Raw genomic sequence first — 17,336 nt, forward strand, 5'->3', positions numbered from 1 at the left:
GTGCACTCGGGGCGCAGCGCGGCGCTGGACGGGGCAGGTAGGCGCAGCGGGCAGCGGGGTCTCGCGCTGGGGACGCCCACGGGCCCCAGTCCTGCGCTGGCTGGCGGGGACCCGGAGCCCGGGGCCTCTGAGCCGATGCTGAGCGGGGTGTCTGGAAAGTTTGGGGTAGCTTTGGGGAAGACACGAGTTGAGAAATGCGGGGAACCCGAGTTCTGGGGAGCCGGGGTTGCGGGTGTCGGGGACCGGGCGGACGGGCGGGCGGCTTTTGTTCTCCGAGGAAGCTGGAATGCGGGGCGGGGAGGGGGGGCTCCGTGGAGTGGCGGAGACAGAGACGCAGAGACAAAGAGAGACCAGAGACCGAGCCAGCGCGCGCCGCCTCCGACTCCGAGCGAGTCCCGCGGCTGATTGCTCCCAGCTGTGCGCGGACTGCACATCTGGTTCCCTGCAGGGATCCCGTTCCGGCCTCTGGAGCGGCAGAGCCCCTTCTGCCTGAGGCCGCGTGGGGGCCCCTCGGCCCTTAGGACACAGAGGAGAGCGGAGTGTGGGGGAGGCAGGTCGTGGAAGGGGCCACAGTGGGGGTGGGGTGGCCTCCTGGGCAGGTCTTGGCCTCCTCTGGTGTCTCCCGACTCCAGAGTCTAGAAGAGCTTGGAGATGTCACTGGGGAGGGGTCCCTTACCCTCCGCTTCATCACCCTACCCTGTGAGTCCCTTGTCCAATCATCCTGCGCCTGGGGCAGGAAGACCCCAGGCAGGGGTCTGAGAGTCACCCCCAGCCTCCTGAGACCTCCTCCTACCCCAGCTCAGGGACCTTTGACTGCTGCAGCTGCCTGGTTGCCACCAGCTGCTTGGGGGATGGTGGTCCCCTACCTTGAAGAGGCCAGGGAGTCTCAGAATGGGGACACAGGAGTCTGGTGAGCCTGGTGTCCCTGGCCTCTGGCCCCACGCCGCCTCCCTCAGGGAGGTGTTAGAGTCCTGGGACGGGCAGGGGTCAGAGAAGTCTTGGAGTTGGGAGATACTGGGGATAGATGCCCTGTTTTGCCCTTTTCTCTGCCCTCTTCCTGGATTGCCAAGGGAGGCATTCAGCCCATTTGGGGTGTTCAGTTAGCTGTCTGGAACCTCCCATGCTGGGCAGGGAGGAGGCCCCCTGGGGAGATGAGTCCATGGATTCTGACCTCACAGCGGTCCCCACTGTAGGCCAACAGCCTCCAGGTCACCCTCCACTGGGCTGGGCCTAGATGTGGGGGCCTGGAGTCTCCGCCAAGGCCACGGTGTAGCCAAGCTGAGTGGCTGGACTCGACCAGGAGCTCTCGAACTCCAGGAACCTGGTGAAGCCAAAGAACAGTGCCCTCGCCCCAACAGTTACAGAACCCTTGCCACAGCTTGTCAGGGTGTGCAGCACGCCTGGGCTGGGTGACATCTTCGCCCCGGGGGTGCCCAGCCTCCCTGGCCCTTCCCCACGCCCTTCCTGCCACTGCCGACAAACGGACTCAGTCTCGTGAGTCTGGGATGAGGACAGCCAGGTCTTGGGAGGCCTGGAGCCTGGCAGGCGAGGCGTCTTCTCGGGGCTGGGAGCCCTGCCCGGCCTTGGCTGCTCTGGGGGCCCCTCAGGCCCGTGTGCATGTGGTTTCCTGCTGAGCAACATGCTCAGGGCCCAGGGGCTAATTGGGAACAGGTGGCGGGCCTGGCAGGCGCCCCGGGTGTAGGCTGTGATGTGGGTGAGCGGAGCCGGTGTCCCGAGGATGCGCCTAGGGTCAAGGATTCCAGTCGTGTGTCAGGCGCTGGAGAGCGCGGCTGAGAACAGTCACAGCTGGGGCCAAGAGGGCATTAGAGATGTCCCCTTCTGCGCAGGCAAGGTGGGACTGTTCATTTGCCAAGACCACCCCTGTCCTGAACACCCAAGCAGGGGCAACGGATGTCCCCCTGAAGTAGCCAAAGTGGCACCCCAATCCCCAGTCCTCCAGATGCCTGGCTGAATTAGGCGACAGAGGTGGGCTCTGCAGTCCTGGGGTGGTGGCCCAGGACACAGCCCTCCCGCTCCTCTGCCTCCAGCTGTCCTCTGATCCACCCCTGCCTCCTCACTCTGTGGCCATGAGAGCTGCCTACCTCTTCCTGCTGTTCCTGCCTGGTAAGTGCGGTGGGAGGTGATGCCCTTCATGTGGGGCGGGAGTGGGGTTTGTGGAGGGGCCACAGTGAGCTTTGGTCATGCCACGTGGGCAGAACTCCACCCGTAGCTCCCAGGCCCTCCTGTCTCCCTGGACCACAGACCGGGCTGGCCCCTCCAGGGTCTGGGGGCCTCCCCTGGGCCCTTCCCCAAGCCTTCCGCAACAGCAGACAGCAGGGCTGTGGAGGGTGGGCACATGCCAGGCACCAGGAATCCATGCTTATCCTCTTACTGCCCCTCCAGGACCCGGTGGGCAGATATAGGGCCCACTGCAGCGGGGAGTCCAGAGGCTTGGGTTCTAGACCCACATGGGGTCCTATCTACCAATATAATTTGTTTCTCCCTATGACTAGGCATTGAACCTAGGGCCTTTGCACTGAGCTACAAGACCAGCCCTTTTTTTTTTAATTTTGAGACAAGATCTGGCTAAGTTGAATTGTCCAGGCTGGGCTAAACTTGCCATCCTCCAGCCTCAGCCTCTCAGAGTGCTGGGATTATAGGCGTGCACCACCACTCTATGTATGACCTTAAGGGGATCCTTACTGGTAAAACAGTCATCCATGGGGATCACAAAGCCCTCAGACCTAGTATATATTCATTCATGCATGCATTCATTCATTCATTCATTCATTCGATACATGTCAATTTCCTATTTCAGGGCCCTGGAGATATAGTGATGAAGTAGGCAGATATGAATCCCTGCCCTCATCATGTTGCCAAGTTGGGGGAAAGAGGCAAATATTAAGCAAGTAGATGTCATAAATTCAGATGGTATTGAGTCCTGAGATGGAAATAAACAAGCAGGTGGATGGCCCAGGGCAGCTTCTTGGCAGAGTTGAAATTTCAGGTGAAATTTAGAAGGCCAGGGAGATTCATGTGCAAGGGCCCTGGGGCAGGCAGGAGCATGTGGACTGCTAAGAGGCCAGCAATGGGAGAGTGGTGGGTAAGGTCAGGGAGGGACCCAGGATCAGGACACATATTGGCCTTCAGATCCTGTTGAGTCTAAGAGTCTGGTTATAGGAGCCCATGTTTTTACAGACTGCCTGTGACCTCCACCTCCTCTCCCCAGAAGCACTGTAGGGCCCTTGTCCTCCCATCAGGCTCCCACATGCTCTGCCTCTCCCCAGCAGGCCTGCTGGCTCAGGGCCAATATGACTTGGATTCACTGCCCCCGTACCCAGACCACGTCCAGTACACCCACTACAGCGATCAGATAGGTAAGGGCTGTACCCGCCACAGCTGTCCCCACACCCTGCCATCCTGCCCTGTCAAGGCCTGGCTCTGAGCCAGGGGCTGGGTGGGCTAGGATGATGGGCATTCCAGGATAGGGGTGGCCTGACCCACACCACTTCCACTTTCCTTTTCAGACACCCAAGACTACTATGATTACCAAGGTAAGGGGCTGCGGGCAGAAAAGGAGGCACAGCCGGGGTGGGGGAGCCCATGGGGACCCGGGAGGAAAGGAGGAACTGGACACCCTTACTTTCCCTGCTGCAGAGGTGAGCTCTCGGTCCCCGGAGGAGCAGTTCCAGTCCCAGCAGCAGGTTCAGCAGGAAATCATCCCAGCCCCCACCCCAGGTAGGCCCCAAGCCCTGCTTCCCTTGTCCCTGCTTCCGGTCATCCCTGAGAATAGGGGGTCTGTACCAGGGGTGAGGGGTGAGAAGACCCCTCCCAGCAATTCCTGCCTGCCTCTCTCTCTCTGCTCCAGAGCCAGGAAACACAGAGACGGAGCCAACTGAGCCTGGGCCTCTTGGTAAGAGCTTCCTGCCCGCTGGCGTGGGAGGGCGGATCAGGGCAGGGGTGCTAGGTTAGATCGTGTGGGAATTTGGGGGCAGGGGGAACAGGTGGCTGTGCCCTTACCTTCAACTGGCAGCTCTTGAACATCCCACCCTGCCCACCTGGTGAGAGGCTAGGCTGGTCACTCCTAGGCAGGGGCAGAGGACTGGGTGATGCCCATGGCCGGGTGAGGAAGGGCCAGGGAAGCCCAGGCTGGCTGAGCGGTGCCTGCGAAGACTGTTAGAAGACTCTGAGCTCACCCTCCTAGGAGTGTGTTAGTGTAGGCTCACACGGGCACGTGTGTATCTGCTGGTGAATCGTGGGCATCAGTGGCCATGCAGGGTGTGAATTTGTGTGTGAACTTACATGTATTGAAATGTATGCTTCTTAGCGTGGTGTGGGCTGGTGTCTGCATGTGGTACAGAGCTGGGGGTGGGGCAGAAGGTCTAGCCCTGCCTGGCACGGGTGGGGAGCTGGGCTGGATGGAGGGTGCAGGGTACCTTACCCTGCATGTCCGTCTCAAGTGGGTGAACTCGGAGGCAGCCTCTGTGGCTCTGAACCCTCCATCCCACCCTCCTGCCCCCCAGACTGCCGAGAGGAGCAGTACCCATGTACCCGCCTCTACTCCATCCACAAGCCTTGCAAACAGTGTCTCAATGAGGTCTGCTTTTACAGGTGAGCTGGGGGGTGGCAAGCCAGAAGGGTGGGAGTTTGGGGACAGTGAATCCTAAAGCACAGCTCTGCTCTGAGGATGAGACTGCAGTGCCGGGCTGGGTCCAGGCTCTCCTAGGGGCCAGGTCCTCACACCTCCCCTGGCCGTCTCTTCCTTAGCCTCCGCCGCATGTACGTTGTGAACAAGGAGATCTGTGTCCGCACGGTCTGTGCCCATGAGGAGCTCCTCCGAGGTAGGAAGGCGTCCCCTGCCCCTCTGCCTATGTCCACTTCGTCATCCTGCCAGATCCCCTTCTGTCTTCACTCAACATGGATTACACGCCTGGGCCCACAGGCAGGGCATCCGGGGTCCCCCCAGCACGTCTGGTCCTCAGAACACACATACACACCCTGACCCTGCCTCCCTCCTGCCCCCCAACAGCTGACCTGTGTCGGGACAAGTTCTCCAGATGTGGTGTGATGGCCAGCAGTGGCCTGTGCCAATCTATAGCGGCCTCCTGTGCCAGGAGCTGCGGAGGCTGCTAGGGTGGAGCTGGCGTCCTGAGCCCTGGGCCCTGCACAGACCCTGCTTCAGGCCCTGCCTGACTGGTGCTTTCTCCCCATCCCATCTCCCTATTCTGTAAAGCTGGCAGACTGCAGGCCTGGGGGGTGCAGGCTCTGGCGCCCCAAGCACCTCCCCCAGCCTGTGGCCACCCCTGGGGTGCAACAGAGGCTCCTACTGCCCAGGCTCTGCCCCGTGAGCAGGGGGCACCCAAGGCCTCTCCATGGGACACAGGTCTCTGACGTGCCTTCTCATCCCCCTAGGACAGTCCCCGAGGCAGGCTATGCCCCTCACCCAGCTGGTCTGCCTGGATTTCCTATAGCTCCCTGGGCATGGATCACCTTTGTTTTATACAAAATTAAAAATAAGTTTTTACAAAAGATCCAGAGTCACTTTTTTGGTCCAGAGACAGAGGGGCCAACCTGGTGCCTTCAACACCTCTTGTGCCACCAAGACAGAATGAGGCTGTCCGAAACTGGGTGTGGTAGCGAGCACACCCATAATCCCAGCACTCAAGAGGCTGAGGCAGGAGGATTGCTGGGAGCTCAAGGCCAGCCTCGACTACGTAGTGAGTTTGAGGCCAACCTGAAATGCACAGGGAGACTCTCTCAAAAGTGAAACAAAACAAAAAGACAAGAAGGGCGCTCGCTGTTCATGTGAGCAGCAGCCTGCCTTCTGTAGTCCCAGCCCTGCTCCTTGTGTGGTCACCTCGGCTTCAACCTGTCCAGGAGGGGCTGCGACACCTGCCCCACGACGCACGTACACCCGTGTGCAGGGGAAATAGGAAGCGCCAGGACACTGCGTCCTCACGGTTGGGGCTACCTGGTGAGAGCCCGAGTCCCTGCCACCCGACGGATACTGCCAAGATTTGAGGCCACAGGGTGGGAACGTGTCACGGCAGAAGGTATAAGGCAGGAGGTCAAGGTCAGTGGACGTGAGAACAAGGGCTGTCATTGAAAGGGCAGAAGCAGGCTAGGCCACCGCACCCCTCCCCCAACCAGCACCCGACCCCGCTGCGTGACGCTCAGCCCTTCCCTCGGGTGGGTGCAATTTCCATCCCCAAATTACAGGTAGGAAACTGTCTAGAAGCATTCAGGGACTCGCCCAAGGCCCCCCACTGTGAGTGACAGTGCCCATGCAGGACTGGTGTGGGACTCCGAGGGAGGACAAGGACCACAGTGTCTCCCGGAGACACTCTCTGAGCAGTGCCTCCTGCTCACCACCCCAGGGGTCAGGTTCCCATTTTGCAGATGAGCACACCAAGGCTCTGGGAGGTTAAGGAGCTTCATCCAGCCTGGCTGGGCGGAGCCAGGGAAGCCCCCGCATTCCCCCGAACCCTGCGGTCATGCTGCCTAGGAGGCCGACACCATCCAGAGCGTGGGCCCTGTTCCCAGGATGCCTAAGGAGAAGGGGCAAGAAGGATATGGCTGGCAAGAGCTGACTTGTGCAGCCACATTAAGCCCACCCCAAGCCTCAACAGCCCCATCTGTAAAATGGGGTAGAGAGCCCAGGCGCCTTGCCATCCTGTGAGGTTGCTAACTCCCTTACCAGCACAGGCCTCTGCCTCCTGCTGTCCCCAGCTGTCCTTCCCAGAGGCCCCCAAGCCCCACCTGAATCCCTCCCATCTCCTGGGTGGAGGCAGCACCCAGCAGTGTGGAGAGGGGCACCATCTGTACAAGCCGATTTTAGAAAATGGTCTTATTACAAAAAACACAAGTTCTTAACAGTTAACAGTATAAAAAGGTACAAAAATACAAGGACTCTGAGCTCTCTGAGGAATTTCCTGACAAATGCTCTGAACTGAGGCAGAGAGATCGCTGGGAGCCAGTCAGGCCCAGGCTCCCCTCTTCTTCCCATGAGCCCCTGCTCTGGGCTGGCCAGAGCTAGAGCTGTGTCTGATGCCTGGCTTCAGAGGCCCTTGCACCAATTAGAGTGGCTCATCCCAGGAGAAGGGCTGGAGTGAGGTGGGTCACGGGGACACCAGGAAGCTACTGCTGGGTGTGGCCTGGACCTGGTGTCCAGTGGTCAGCACCACCATGCAGCAACAGGCCAGGCCCTGGGTGGCCTGTACTGCAGAGGAGACCCCTCTCCCTCCCACCACGGCTGCTCTGAGGATGCCAGCCGGGCCGAGGCTCACTTCTCAGTGAGGAGGACGCTGAGCTCCTTCAAAGCTGCAGCTGCCCCTTCAGTGTGGACCCCTGAGGAAGAAGAGAAGGCAAAGGTAACTCAGGCCCCCAGCATGATTTCAGAGAAAGGAGCGACCCTGAGGCATGGCTGGGGACCTGAGGGGACCCAGTGTTGCCCACTGCAGGGGACATCTGGAGTCATCACAGCCATGATGTCCTTCTCCCCGTAGAGTCGGGCATCTTTCGACTCTGACTTCTGTCAGGGTTCCCAGGGACTTCCTCAACCTCTACACCCTCATCATTTGAGTGAGCCTGGCTCTGCCTAGACCAGGCTGGGCCAATCAGCAAGTGTGGCCTGCTCAGGAAAGGGGCCGGTGACAAGCTGGTCAGGAGGACCAGCCTTGGGGCTTTTGCTGGTGCTCCCCGGAGGACGCACCCTCTCTCCCCTCTGGAACCCCAGTTTTTGGGAGAATGGGCAGCTGGAGCTGGTGATGGTATTTGTGTCACCCCAGGAAATGGGCCTGCCTGGGCCTGGAGTTAGAGAGCAACACCCTGGCAGGGAGGGACGGAGGCCCAGAAGCATCTCTTGGACCGCTGGTCCAGCCACGACAGCTATGAACAGTGATCTACCAGGTCCTTTTTCAAGTCTAAGAAGTTGTCATCAACTGCTTACACTCCTTAGGTTATGGCCAGCCCTGTCCTGCAGCCTATACTCCCAGCCTGTCCCTGTCTCCTTTGTAGGAGCCCGCCTACCTGCCCCTGCAGCCCTCACACCCCTAGTACTGATGGTGGGCATGCTTGGTCTGTACCTGGGTCCTGCGCAGGTGCCCCACCTCCTGCTGCTGCTCATCCGCCTCCAGCTCGGCGGGACTGTGGTTCTGCTCCAGGGCCACCACCTGGGCCTGCAGGGAGGGGGCACTGTTCAGGGTTCTGGCCCAGGGTGCGCACTGCACTGTGATGAGGTGTCACATGTCAAGCACCTGTCTGAGGCTCGGCCAGTGCAGGTGTAGGGGACGCAGGGGTCAGGGACGCCCTGCCCACGAGCCTGCAGATTCTGGCTCAGGGTCCCCAGTGACCCCCACTCAGGCACACGAGACATGCTCAAATGCAGACTGGCCACACACGCAGAAACAAAAGCAAGTGTGTCAACACCCTCACTCACAAAGATGCATCCATATGTGCAAAGGCTTAAGACACACACATGTGCATATGTGAAAACAACTGCACACATGCATACATCAGATTCACGGCATTCACACCTGGACATGTCTACAACATACATAAACACACGGGCTCACAGACCCTCAGCGTCACTGCTATCTACCGAGGGGAGAGCCTCGCCCTATGGGGCCTGCCTGAGCCGCCTGCTCCCCTGGGCCAGCTCACACTCAGGCCGGCTACCCAGCTGGGCACCAGGCGTGTGGGGGTGGGGCGGGGTGGGCCGGGCCGGGCCGGGCCGGGCCAGACCTCCAGCTGCTGGATCTGCCTCTGGGCCTTGGCCAGCTCCTGCTCAGCCCCGGTGAGCGTGCGGTCCAGGCGGCCCTTCTCCGCGCTCAGCCGCACTGTGTCCTCATGGCTGCGCAGCTTCTCCCGCTCCACCTGGGTGGGAGCACGGGAGGAAGGCGCTCAAGGGGCGGCTGAGAGTCTGGAACCCAGCCCATGGGGACAGACAGGTGTGGCCCATCAAGCCAGGCCCCAGAGAGGGCGAGGGGAGGCCAGGGTGGTACAACCCACCTTGTCCAGCATCCTCCTGAGGGCCACGCGGTCCTTCTCCAGCCGCAAGGCGGAGCGCTCCACCTCCCGCTTCTCGGCTTCCAGCTGGGCCAGGGCCCTCTGCAGGCTGCCCAGGTGCTCCTGCAGCAGCCGCCGCTCGTCCTGCAGCTTCCGCACCGCGTTCAGCGCCTCCGCCTCACCCTCTTGCCGCTGCCGTAGCACCTGCAGCAAAGGCCAGGCAGGCCCTGCATCCCTCCGGGCCTCAGTGTGACCGGCGCCCCTGGTGCCCACTCACACGTCTCTGGGAGGCCCTGTGCAAGAACTGTCACCTGAGCCTGGGCAGTTCTCCGGGAGCCTCAGCTGCTCCATCTGTATACAGGGGTGTGGCTGAATGAACCTTGCTTCCTCACAGCAGCTGGGGATCAGACTGAGTAGGGCGGAAAGTGGGGCCTCATGGTCCTGGGACCCAGGGGTCGAGGCCAGCCCTCACCTCCTGCAGCTGCTGAAGCTGGCCCTCCGCCTCCGCGCGCTGCAGCTCCAGGTCGGCCAGTTCACCCCGCACTGTCTGCACCTGCTCGCTTAAGGAGCTGCTCTGCTTCCGAGCTTCGGAGAGCGCCTGCCGGGCAGCGTCCAGCCGTTCCTGGGGGACAGGAGCTGATGGTGCAGGCCAGCCTGCGAGCCCAAGGCCTAAGGTTTCTCTTTACTCTGTACCTTTGGACAGGTTCACGGCCCATAAAACAGACAGTCACTGCACCTGGCCCACGGCCTGCATGCTCACTGCACACACTGGGAGACATCCCAACTCCCTAACTCTGAGCCTGGGCCCTCCAGCCACTGGTAGGTGGCTTCCTCATTGGGTGCACGCCCCCACCCCTACAGCTGCCTCCTCTGATTGGCTGATGCTCCATTGGGCCAGCCCTCCCCTCCTGCAGGTCTACTCTTATTGGCTGACTCTCATACTGGGTCCTCCCCCAGCCACACCCGGCGGCCCTGTACCTGGAGCACCTGGCGGTCATGTTCACAGGCGGTCAGTGCCTTCTGCAGCTGCAGGTTCTTGTCCTGGCTGCTGGTGAGGCTGCTGTTGCTCTGGGCCAGGGCCTGTGTCAGGCTCTGTACTTTGTCCCGCAGGACCCCTTCGCTCTCCTCCACCTTAGCCAAGGCCCCATTCAGCCGCTCTACTGTCAGCTGCAAGGTCCCCGCCTTCACTTCGCTGTCCGCCACCTGGCAGGGGACTGACAGAGTATCAGAGGGCTCTGCTCCCGCTGCGACCCCCGCCAAGAGTGCCCAACACGAGCTCTTCCCACCTCTCTGGGCCTCATCACTGACACCCACCGTTCCTATGCACCCGCCCCACTCAGCCTGCTGTCACCTGGGCCTGGTCCTACTGCTGGTTAACTACTCCGGTCCACAGCCCCATCAAACCAGTTGTCGCAAATCCTCTAGTTTCTTTCCTGACCTTATTCCTTTTTCTTCCTTGCCATGAAGGAGAAAGTAAGCACCAGAACCCTGAACTTTTCAGTTTCCAACCTTAGTGAGTATCCAAACAGGGGTGATTACTGAACATCCCAGTTAGAGCTGAGCTCCCTAACAGCCAAGGCAAAAAGAGAAAAGAGTAAAATCCACATCTCTATCTTGTTCTGCATCTCCTGTCTGTGCAGATTCTGTCATCAAATAGCACTGAATTCTAATTTTGGCTCTTTTATTAGTTATGTGATGAGGAAAGACAGCACCTCTGAGCCTCCATTTGCCCATCTTTAAAATGGGGCTGATGTGGCACAAGCCTGTAATCCCAGCACTCGGGAGGCTGAGGCAGGAGGATCATTGCGAGTTCAAGGCCAGCCTGGATTACAAAGTGAGTTCAAGGCCAGCCTGAACTGCATAGAGAGACCCTGTCTCAAAAAGACAAAAAAAAAAAAAAAAAAAAAGTGGGGCTGATATTAACACTCACCTCACAGGTTGTGGGGGTACTGCATAGACCCTATAAAGTACCTAGCACAGGGCAGGCACGCAGTTGGCATAGCTGTGAGGGGTGAGGGGCCCACCTGTCTCTGCAAGGAGTCCACTCGATCCTGCAGCACCTGGGTATGGGCCTCGCGGTCACTGAGGCCCAGGCGACTCCGCTGCAGCTCTCCCTCGAGTGCCCGGCGCTGCAGCTCCAGCTTGATGGTGCGGCTCTCAGAGGCGTCCAGCACTTCCTTCAGGCGCCGCTTGTCACTCTCCAGCTTGACCTCGTTGGCCTTCATCTTGTTCATCTTCTCCTATGGGGGAGGATGGCTCACGCCTCAGGTGCTGTGTGCACCCCACACCTGTCCCCTACCTCCCTTAGCTAGACTGGGGGCAGCCTCAAAGACGGTGTGACCAGGGCCCAGCCTGCAACCCTCTGGGGTCCTCAGTGTGCCCAAGTGTTCACAGGATGAATGGGTGCAAGGGCCCCAGACCACCGTGCGGTCTGACTGTGACCCCACACTCTGACCCCGGGGGACCTGGATTGGTCTGGGGTACCATAAGGGTTGTGAGAGGAGGCTGAACATGTAGCTTCCAAGGCCCTTCCTGGCTCCCTGGAAGCACTGTCCAGGGCGCCCAGAAGCTGCATGTACAACCAGAGCCGAGGCCGCAGCATGGCGTGGGCCCTGGCGCTCCCCTCCTCCCGTGTTTGGGGTCAGACAGAAAAGGGGCCTGGGAGAGATGGAGCAGGACAGATATGGAATCCTTCCATACATATCACCCCCCTGGAGATACAGTGGGTCACGGGGGGACACTGTAGCCTCCCCTCACCCTGCCCCGAGTCTGGCCCCTCTCTTACCCAGTTCAGAGCCCCCGCCCTGCCCCATCTTGCCGAGGGGCCCCCACTCTGGCTCCTGCCCAGTTTTGTTCCTGGCCTCCTCCCGGGCCCCTGCAGCTGGGCCGAAGGCCAGAGCTGAAGCCGCAGACACAACAATCCAGCTCCAGCTCGGGCCCCAGCCAAGCCAGGGGTGGGCTGTGGGCAGCAGTGGGCCAGGGAAGCCGGAGGGGGTGGGGGCGTCCACTGCCGGGGCTCAAGGCTTTGGGAGCCTGGATTGTCACCACCAGGCCCAGGCTTCGTCTTGGACATGGACAGACACACATGCACGCACGCACACACAGGTCTATACAGATGTCTCCCGGACACACACAAAACCCCAGAACACCACTCTCACGGCTATGCAGACACAAAACAGGGGGCCCTCGGGCACCAGCTGTGCGTCCCGAGTGTGAGTGCCAGGTTCCCCTTGGACAGATGAGGACGGCAAGAATCAAAGAGAACTGCACTCGGGTCGGCTGGCTTTGGTCCACCCCTTTCCTACAGCCTCATGAACCAAGGTGTCAGATCCCAAACATGTTCTTATAGAAGAGGAGCAGGCCGTCACCCCAGCGGCAGCAGAGACTCATACGGTGAACAGCAGTTGCTCACACAGCTACTGCAGTACCCATCCCCCACCCCGCTGACCCTTGGCACCTGCCCACCTGGCTGGCCTGGAGCTCGCTCTCGGTGGCCCGCAGGCTTCTCTCCAGGGCCGCCACCTGGTCCAGCGTGGCCCTGCGCTCCCGCTCGCTGCGCCGTACGCTCTCCTCCTGCAGCGCCAGCTCCGCCTGGGCCCCGCTCAGCCGTCCGTCCACACTGCGCCGGGCTGTGGCCACCACCCGGTCCCATCAGGCACAGCCAGACATGGCCAGAGACTCAACCCAGGCCACAGGACGCCTGCTTGCACCCCACCTGCCACAGGACCCGCCTGTCGGTCCCCCTGAGGGTATGTGGGGACAGCCACCGGTGGGCTGAGCAGGCAGGAGGCCCTGAGGAGCAGGCCCACATCAGGGCAGGGATGCAGCCGCCGGGCCAATGTCTCAGCTTCCTGACTCAGCTACTCTCCAGGCATAAGACAGCAGATCTGGGACCTTGAGGGTGAAACTCACCTTCCTCACTCTCAGCCACTGCCTTCTGCAGCTGCCTGGCCCTCGAAGTTGCGCTGTCCCGCTCAGCCTCCATCTCAGCCAGCTGCAGGCCGAGGGTGCTGGTCTGGGCCCGGAGCTCATCCTAAAGCCCCAACATTGGAGGAGGGGGAGACCCCGCTCTGAGGACCTGCTGTCCCTCAGAACCCTTGGCCTCCGGTTCCCCATGCAGCCCCGCACAGCCACCCTCACCCGCTCTCGCTGGACGCCCCGCAGCTCCTGCAGGAAGTCCCGGAGAGCAGCCCGCACTGCCTCTGGGTCCAAGTCTGGAGGCCCCGGCGAGGTGGCAGGTCCTGGGGATGGTGGCTGAGACCCAGGGCTGCGTTCCAAGGGGCTGGGGCTGCTGAGCCCTTCTCCACTTCCTGAAAGAGAAGACATGTTCAGGGCCAGAGGAGCCCCGTACAGGGCTGCAGGGCCCCAAGGGAACCCACTCGTCCTGCCTCGTCATACCCAACGGCCTGTCTGCGCTTCCCATAGCACAAAGGCCACCTTACCCTCTGCCTTGAACTGGCCACCAGACCCTATGACTCTCAGAATCACGCCAAGTACTTTGCCCACCCCGGCATCATCCTCGACCTGTACAAGCTGGCCACTCTGCTTTTCTCTCAGCTCCTAGGTTCTAGAATATTCCCTGATCCAGCCTCAGGGCTTCTGCATGTGGTGTATCCTTCTCAGGGCTCCTCTGCGCTCCACCCTTCAGGCCATATCCTCTGAGGCCTCTCTGAGCTCAGGCTGGGTTGAGGAGACCACATCTCACCTTACTGGGCGTGTGAGGTCTGTTTCCTCATCTAGATCACATGTGCCATGAAGGCTGGGCTGTGTCTCTCCTGTCCACGGCTGTGCCCAAGGCCCAGGCCACGGATGGGCACTCTGCCTCCTCAACATCTTTCTGGGCTGCGTGCTCACCTGTGCTGAGCACTAGGCCAATGCCCTCCCACAAGGCCTCATTCCATCCTCCCAATAATCCCCGACAGGCGAGCACCAATTCTACCCGCTTCACCGGTCCCAAGCAATTAGCTGATTTGTCTCAGAGCTGGGAAATTTCAGAGCTGGACTTGAAACCTAGGCAGGCTGGTTCCCCAGTGGAGCAAAACCTGGAACTTGCTTGGGAGAGGGTGGTCACAGGGATGGGGAAGGGGGCAGATTGCCACCTGGAGGTCAGCATCGCAACTGCAGAACCACAGCGGTGGATAGCTGGCATCCAGGTGCCCAGCAGAACCGTTAGCATGCAAGGGTTCCCCAAAAGCAGGACCTCCATTCTGGGAAGACCTCAACTCTTAGGGAAAAGTCATACTTCTAGCGGCCTCAAGGACTATTTGAGCAGGCATCTGCCTCCCCACCCAGCCTCACACTACTCTGCTGTCACCCCATAGATCCCAGGCTGGGAACTTCCCCTCAGGTACGTTCCCCTCACCTCTGGCTTCTCCCAGGTGCACCCTCCAGTATAACCCTCCCTTACTTTTTTTTTGGTCTTTTTGAGACAGGGTCTTGCTATGCAGTTCAGGCTGGACTTGGGCTCACTTTGTAGCCCCGGCTGGTCTCGAACTCACAACGATCCTCCTGCCTCAGCCTCCCAAGTGCTGGGATTATAGGTGTGCGCCACCACGCCCAGCCCCTCCCATACCTTTATGTTTTACATTTGTTTACTACTTATTTATTTATTTTGTGACAAACATATATATACTTAAAATGTATCTTTTTTCCTACACAGGGAATCAAAATCAGGAGTGTTCTATCACTGAGCAATATACCTCAGCCCTTTTTATTCTGAGACACAGTCTTGCAATCCTTCTGCCTCATCCTCCGTTCGTGCTGGTGCACCCCCCAACCCAGCTCATTTTAATCCCTTTTACGCGTACAATTTAGTGGCACGCGTTACTTTCACACAATCATGCAGCCATCACCACCATCTGTCCCCAGATCTTTTCCCTGGCCTGTGTAATGGGTGGAATTGTCTCTCCAAAAGTTCCTGTTGAAGTCCAAACCTCCCAGCCTCTCAAAATTTGACCCAATTTGCAAACAGGGTCATTGCAGATGTGATTAGTTAAAATGAGCTCATCCTGGAGTGGGTAGGCCCCTAATCCCATATGTTGTCCTTATGAAAGGGGAGATTTGGAGCAGACAAGCACACAGGGCACGCGCTCTGCGATGAGTTAAGTGACGCTGCTGTGAGCCAAGCAGTTCTCCAAGCCAGGGGGCTGGAGCCGCTGCTGCCCCAGAGCCTTTGCAGGAGCTGGCTCCAGATGTCTGGACAGGCAGACATAACTTTCTGTCCTTAAGCCACTGATAGTTTGGTGATAGTCTGCCCTGTGTATCAGGGACTTCCACATCCTGATATTCAGCCAACTGCACATTAAAAACATTTTTTAATGCTGAGCATGATGACTGTGATCTCAGCATTCTGGGAGGCTGAGGCAAGAGGATCAGAAGCTGGCGCCCAGCCTGAGCAACTTAATGACTTAGTAAGATCCTAAATTTCAAATTACACCCACACCAAACGGGTCCAGTTCCTAGACAGTTCTCATCAGTCCCTAAACAACACAGAATAACAGCCATTTATATGTATTTACATTGGATTAGTCATGATAAGCAGTCTAGAGATGATTAAAAGTATACAGGGGGTTGCGTGCAGATAAACACTGCATTATTTTACATATGCTCTTTGGCATCCCGAAATCGCCATCCTCAGAGGAACAGGAAACATGGACATGATCCATTGCTACAGCTGTCCTAGCCAACCAGGGCCTCAGCACTGAGCTACATCCTCAGCCCTATTTTTTTTTCTTTGAGGCAGAGTCTTGTTATATTGCCCAGGCGGGCTCGAACTTGTGATCTTCCTGGTTTGGCCTCCAAAGCACTGAGATCACGGGCCTGTGCCACCATCCCCAGCAGAAACTCTAATTTTAAAGCAATAACCTCCTGCCCGCCTGGCTCTCCGTGATCTCTAATCTACCTTGCACTTCAACAAGTGTGTCTGTTCTAGACAGTTCATATAGGCAGGTTCAGACCATATCTGTCCTTCCATTTTTTGCAGCTCTAGGATTGAACCCAGGAATTCAAACATGCGAAGCCTAGGTCTACTCCCAACCTCTTTCTTTGCCCTTTCCTGACTTCAAGGAGTCCGACGCCATTACAGTTTCTGCATATCATGTTAGAATGTGACTCCTTTCTAAGGCTGGAAGTATTCAGTTGGTCTACATACCACATTTTATTTATCCATCTGGTAGTGAGCACTTGGGATGTCACCACCTTTTGGCATTGTAACGGGGCAATAAACCTTGGTGCAGAGCTATCTGTTCAAGTTCCTATTTTCAGTCCCTTTGGCTATAAAGCTAGGAGTGGAAGTCTGGATCTGAAGGTAATTTTATTTTCAGCTCTTATGAGGATCTGCTAAGGTATTTTCATCAGTGTAAACATCAACCAGCAGGGTCCTCTGCCTCATTTTTCTCTTACCTATCTCCAGCCCTGATCACCCCTCAATACATTTACCTGTTTATTAACTATTTTAGCAGTCCTGGGGATGGAACCCAGGCCCTTCACACTGAGCTACTCAGTTGCCCAAGCTGGGCTCGTACTTTGATCCTCCTGCTTCAGCCTCCCTAAATGCTAGGATTACAGGCGTGTGAGATGAAAACCAGCTTTATATTTCATTTATATACCATGTTCATTTTTTGCTATTCCCACACCTACATATAAACTGCCTAAGAGCAGACATGCTTGTCATGTGGTTTCCTTTTCCATTCTCAGGGCTTAAACTGTATTTGGCACTTGTTGTACAATGAAGTATTGAGTGAATAGGGGCTGGGGATTTAGCTCAGTCGTGCAGCGCCTGCCTGGCAAGCGTGAAGTACTGAGTTCGATTCCCAGTATACAAAAAGAAAAAAAAGTATTGAATGAATGAACGAACGTGATCCTGGAAGGAGTGGGGCCTGCCCGTGCCTGTCTGGGAAGATTCTGGTATCACAGGCCTACAGCGGAGGGGTGTTGGAGGCTCAAGAAGATGGAGATGGGAGGCACAGATCGGTTAAAATAGGGGTTCACAGATTCAGGAAAGGAGTTAGGCCTTTAAGAATCCCAAAGCAGGAGCCTAGGCTGAGGGCCCATAAGGGGCGGAGCCTCGGAGGGGCGGAGCTATCATGGGGCGGGCGGAGGCTAGGCTTTTCTAGTTGGATGGTGAAGTGCTGTGCAATACGGGGCGTGGCCTTAGCTAAGGGGGCGGGCCCTTTGAAGGACTGATGGAGATGTGGGCGTGGCCCCAGTCAGACCCGCCCTCTCCCCCAAGACACTTACCTCCCATGGGCGAGTCGCGGGCTGGGGAGCCAGGCACCGGCCGCGGGGCGGGGCTGGGTGCACGGCCCAGGCCCAAGCCCCGGCGCAGGGCG

At 58.5% G+C, this 17,336-nt stretch overlaps 2 protein-coding genes across 3 annotated transcripts in view; one reads left to right on the plus strand and one right to left on the minus strand.

Annotated features, from left to right (window-relative positions):
- Mfap2 (microfibrillar-associated protein 2) lies at positions 1–5,531 on the plus strand (the record flags this gene model as incomplete). 2 transcript variants are annotated; one of them, XM_005409825.2, is given in 9 exon segments in its annotated part: positions 1–37; positions 2,049–2,124; positions 3,288–3,377; positions 3,528–3,554; positions 3,658–3,738; positions 3,869–3,913; positions 4,524–4,611; positions 4,768–4,841; positions 5,030–5,531. In XM_005409825.2, coding segments are annotated over 9 exon segments (622 nt in total), but the record flags the coding sequence as incomplete, so codon positions are not given.
- A 1,289-nt stretch (positions 5,532–6,820) lies between these two features.
- The window catches only part of Crocc (ciliary rootlet coiled-coil, rootletin), a gene marked incomplete in the record, with an annotated part of 40,864 nt that continues 30,348 nt past the window's right edge, over positions 6,821–17,336 (minus strand). The window contains 11 exon segments of the mRNA XM_013507377.1: positions 6,821–7,347; positions 8,085–8,177; positions 8,743–8,874; positions 9,010–9,210; positions 9,479–9,628; positions 9,985–10,209; positions 11,031–11,246; positions 12,472–12,635; positions 12,919–13,039; positions 13,147–13,316; positions 17,245–17,336. Coding sequence (XP_013362831.1) covers positions 7,315–7,347; positions 8,085–8,177; positions 8,743–8,874; positions 9,010–9,210; positions 9,479–9,628; positions 9,985–10,209; positions 11,031–11,246; positions 12,472–12,635; positions 12,919–13,039; positions 13,147–13,316; positions 17,245–17,336 — 1,597 coding nt within the window.

Source organism: Chinchilla lanigera, unplaced genomic scaffold, assembly GCF_000276665.1.
Source record: "Chinchilla lanigera isolate Chin_1 unplaced genomic scaffold, ChiLan1.0 scaffold00126, whole genome shotgun sequence".
Taxonomy (NCBI): Eukaryota; Metazoa; Chordata; class Mammalia; order Rodentia; family Chinchillidae; genus Chinchilla; species Chinchilla lanigera.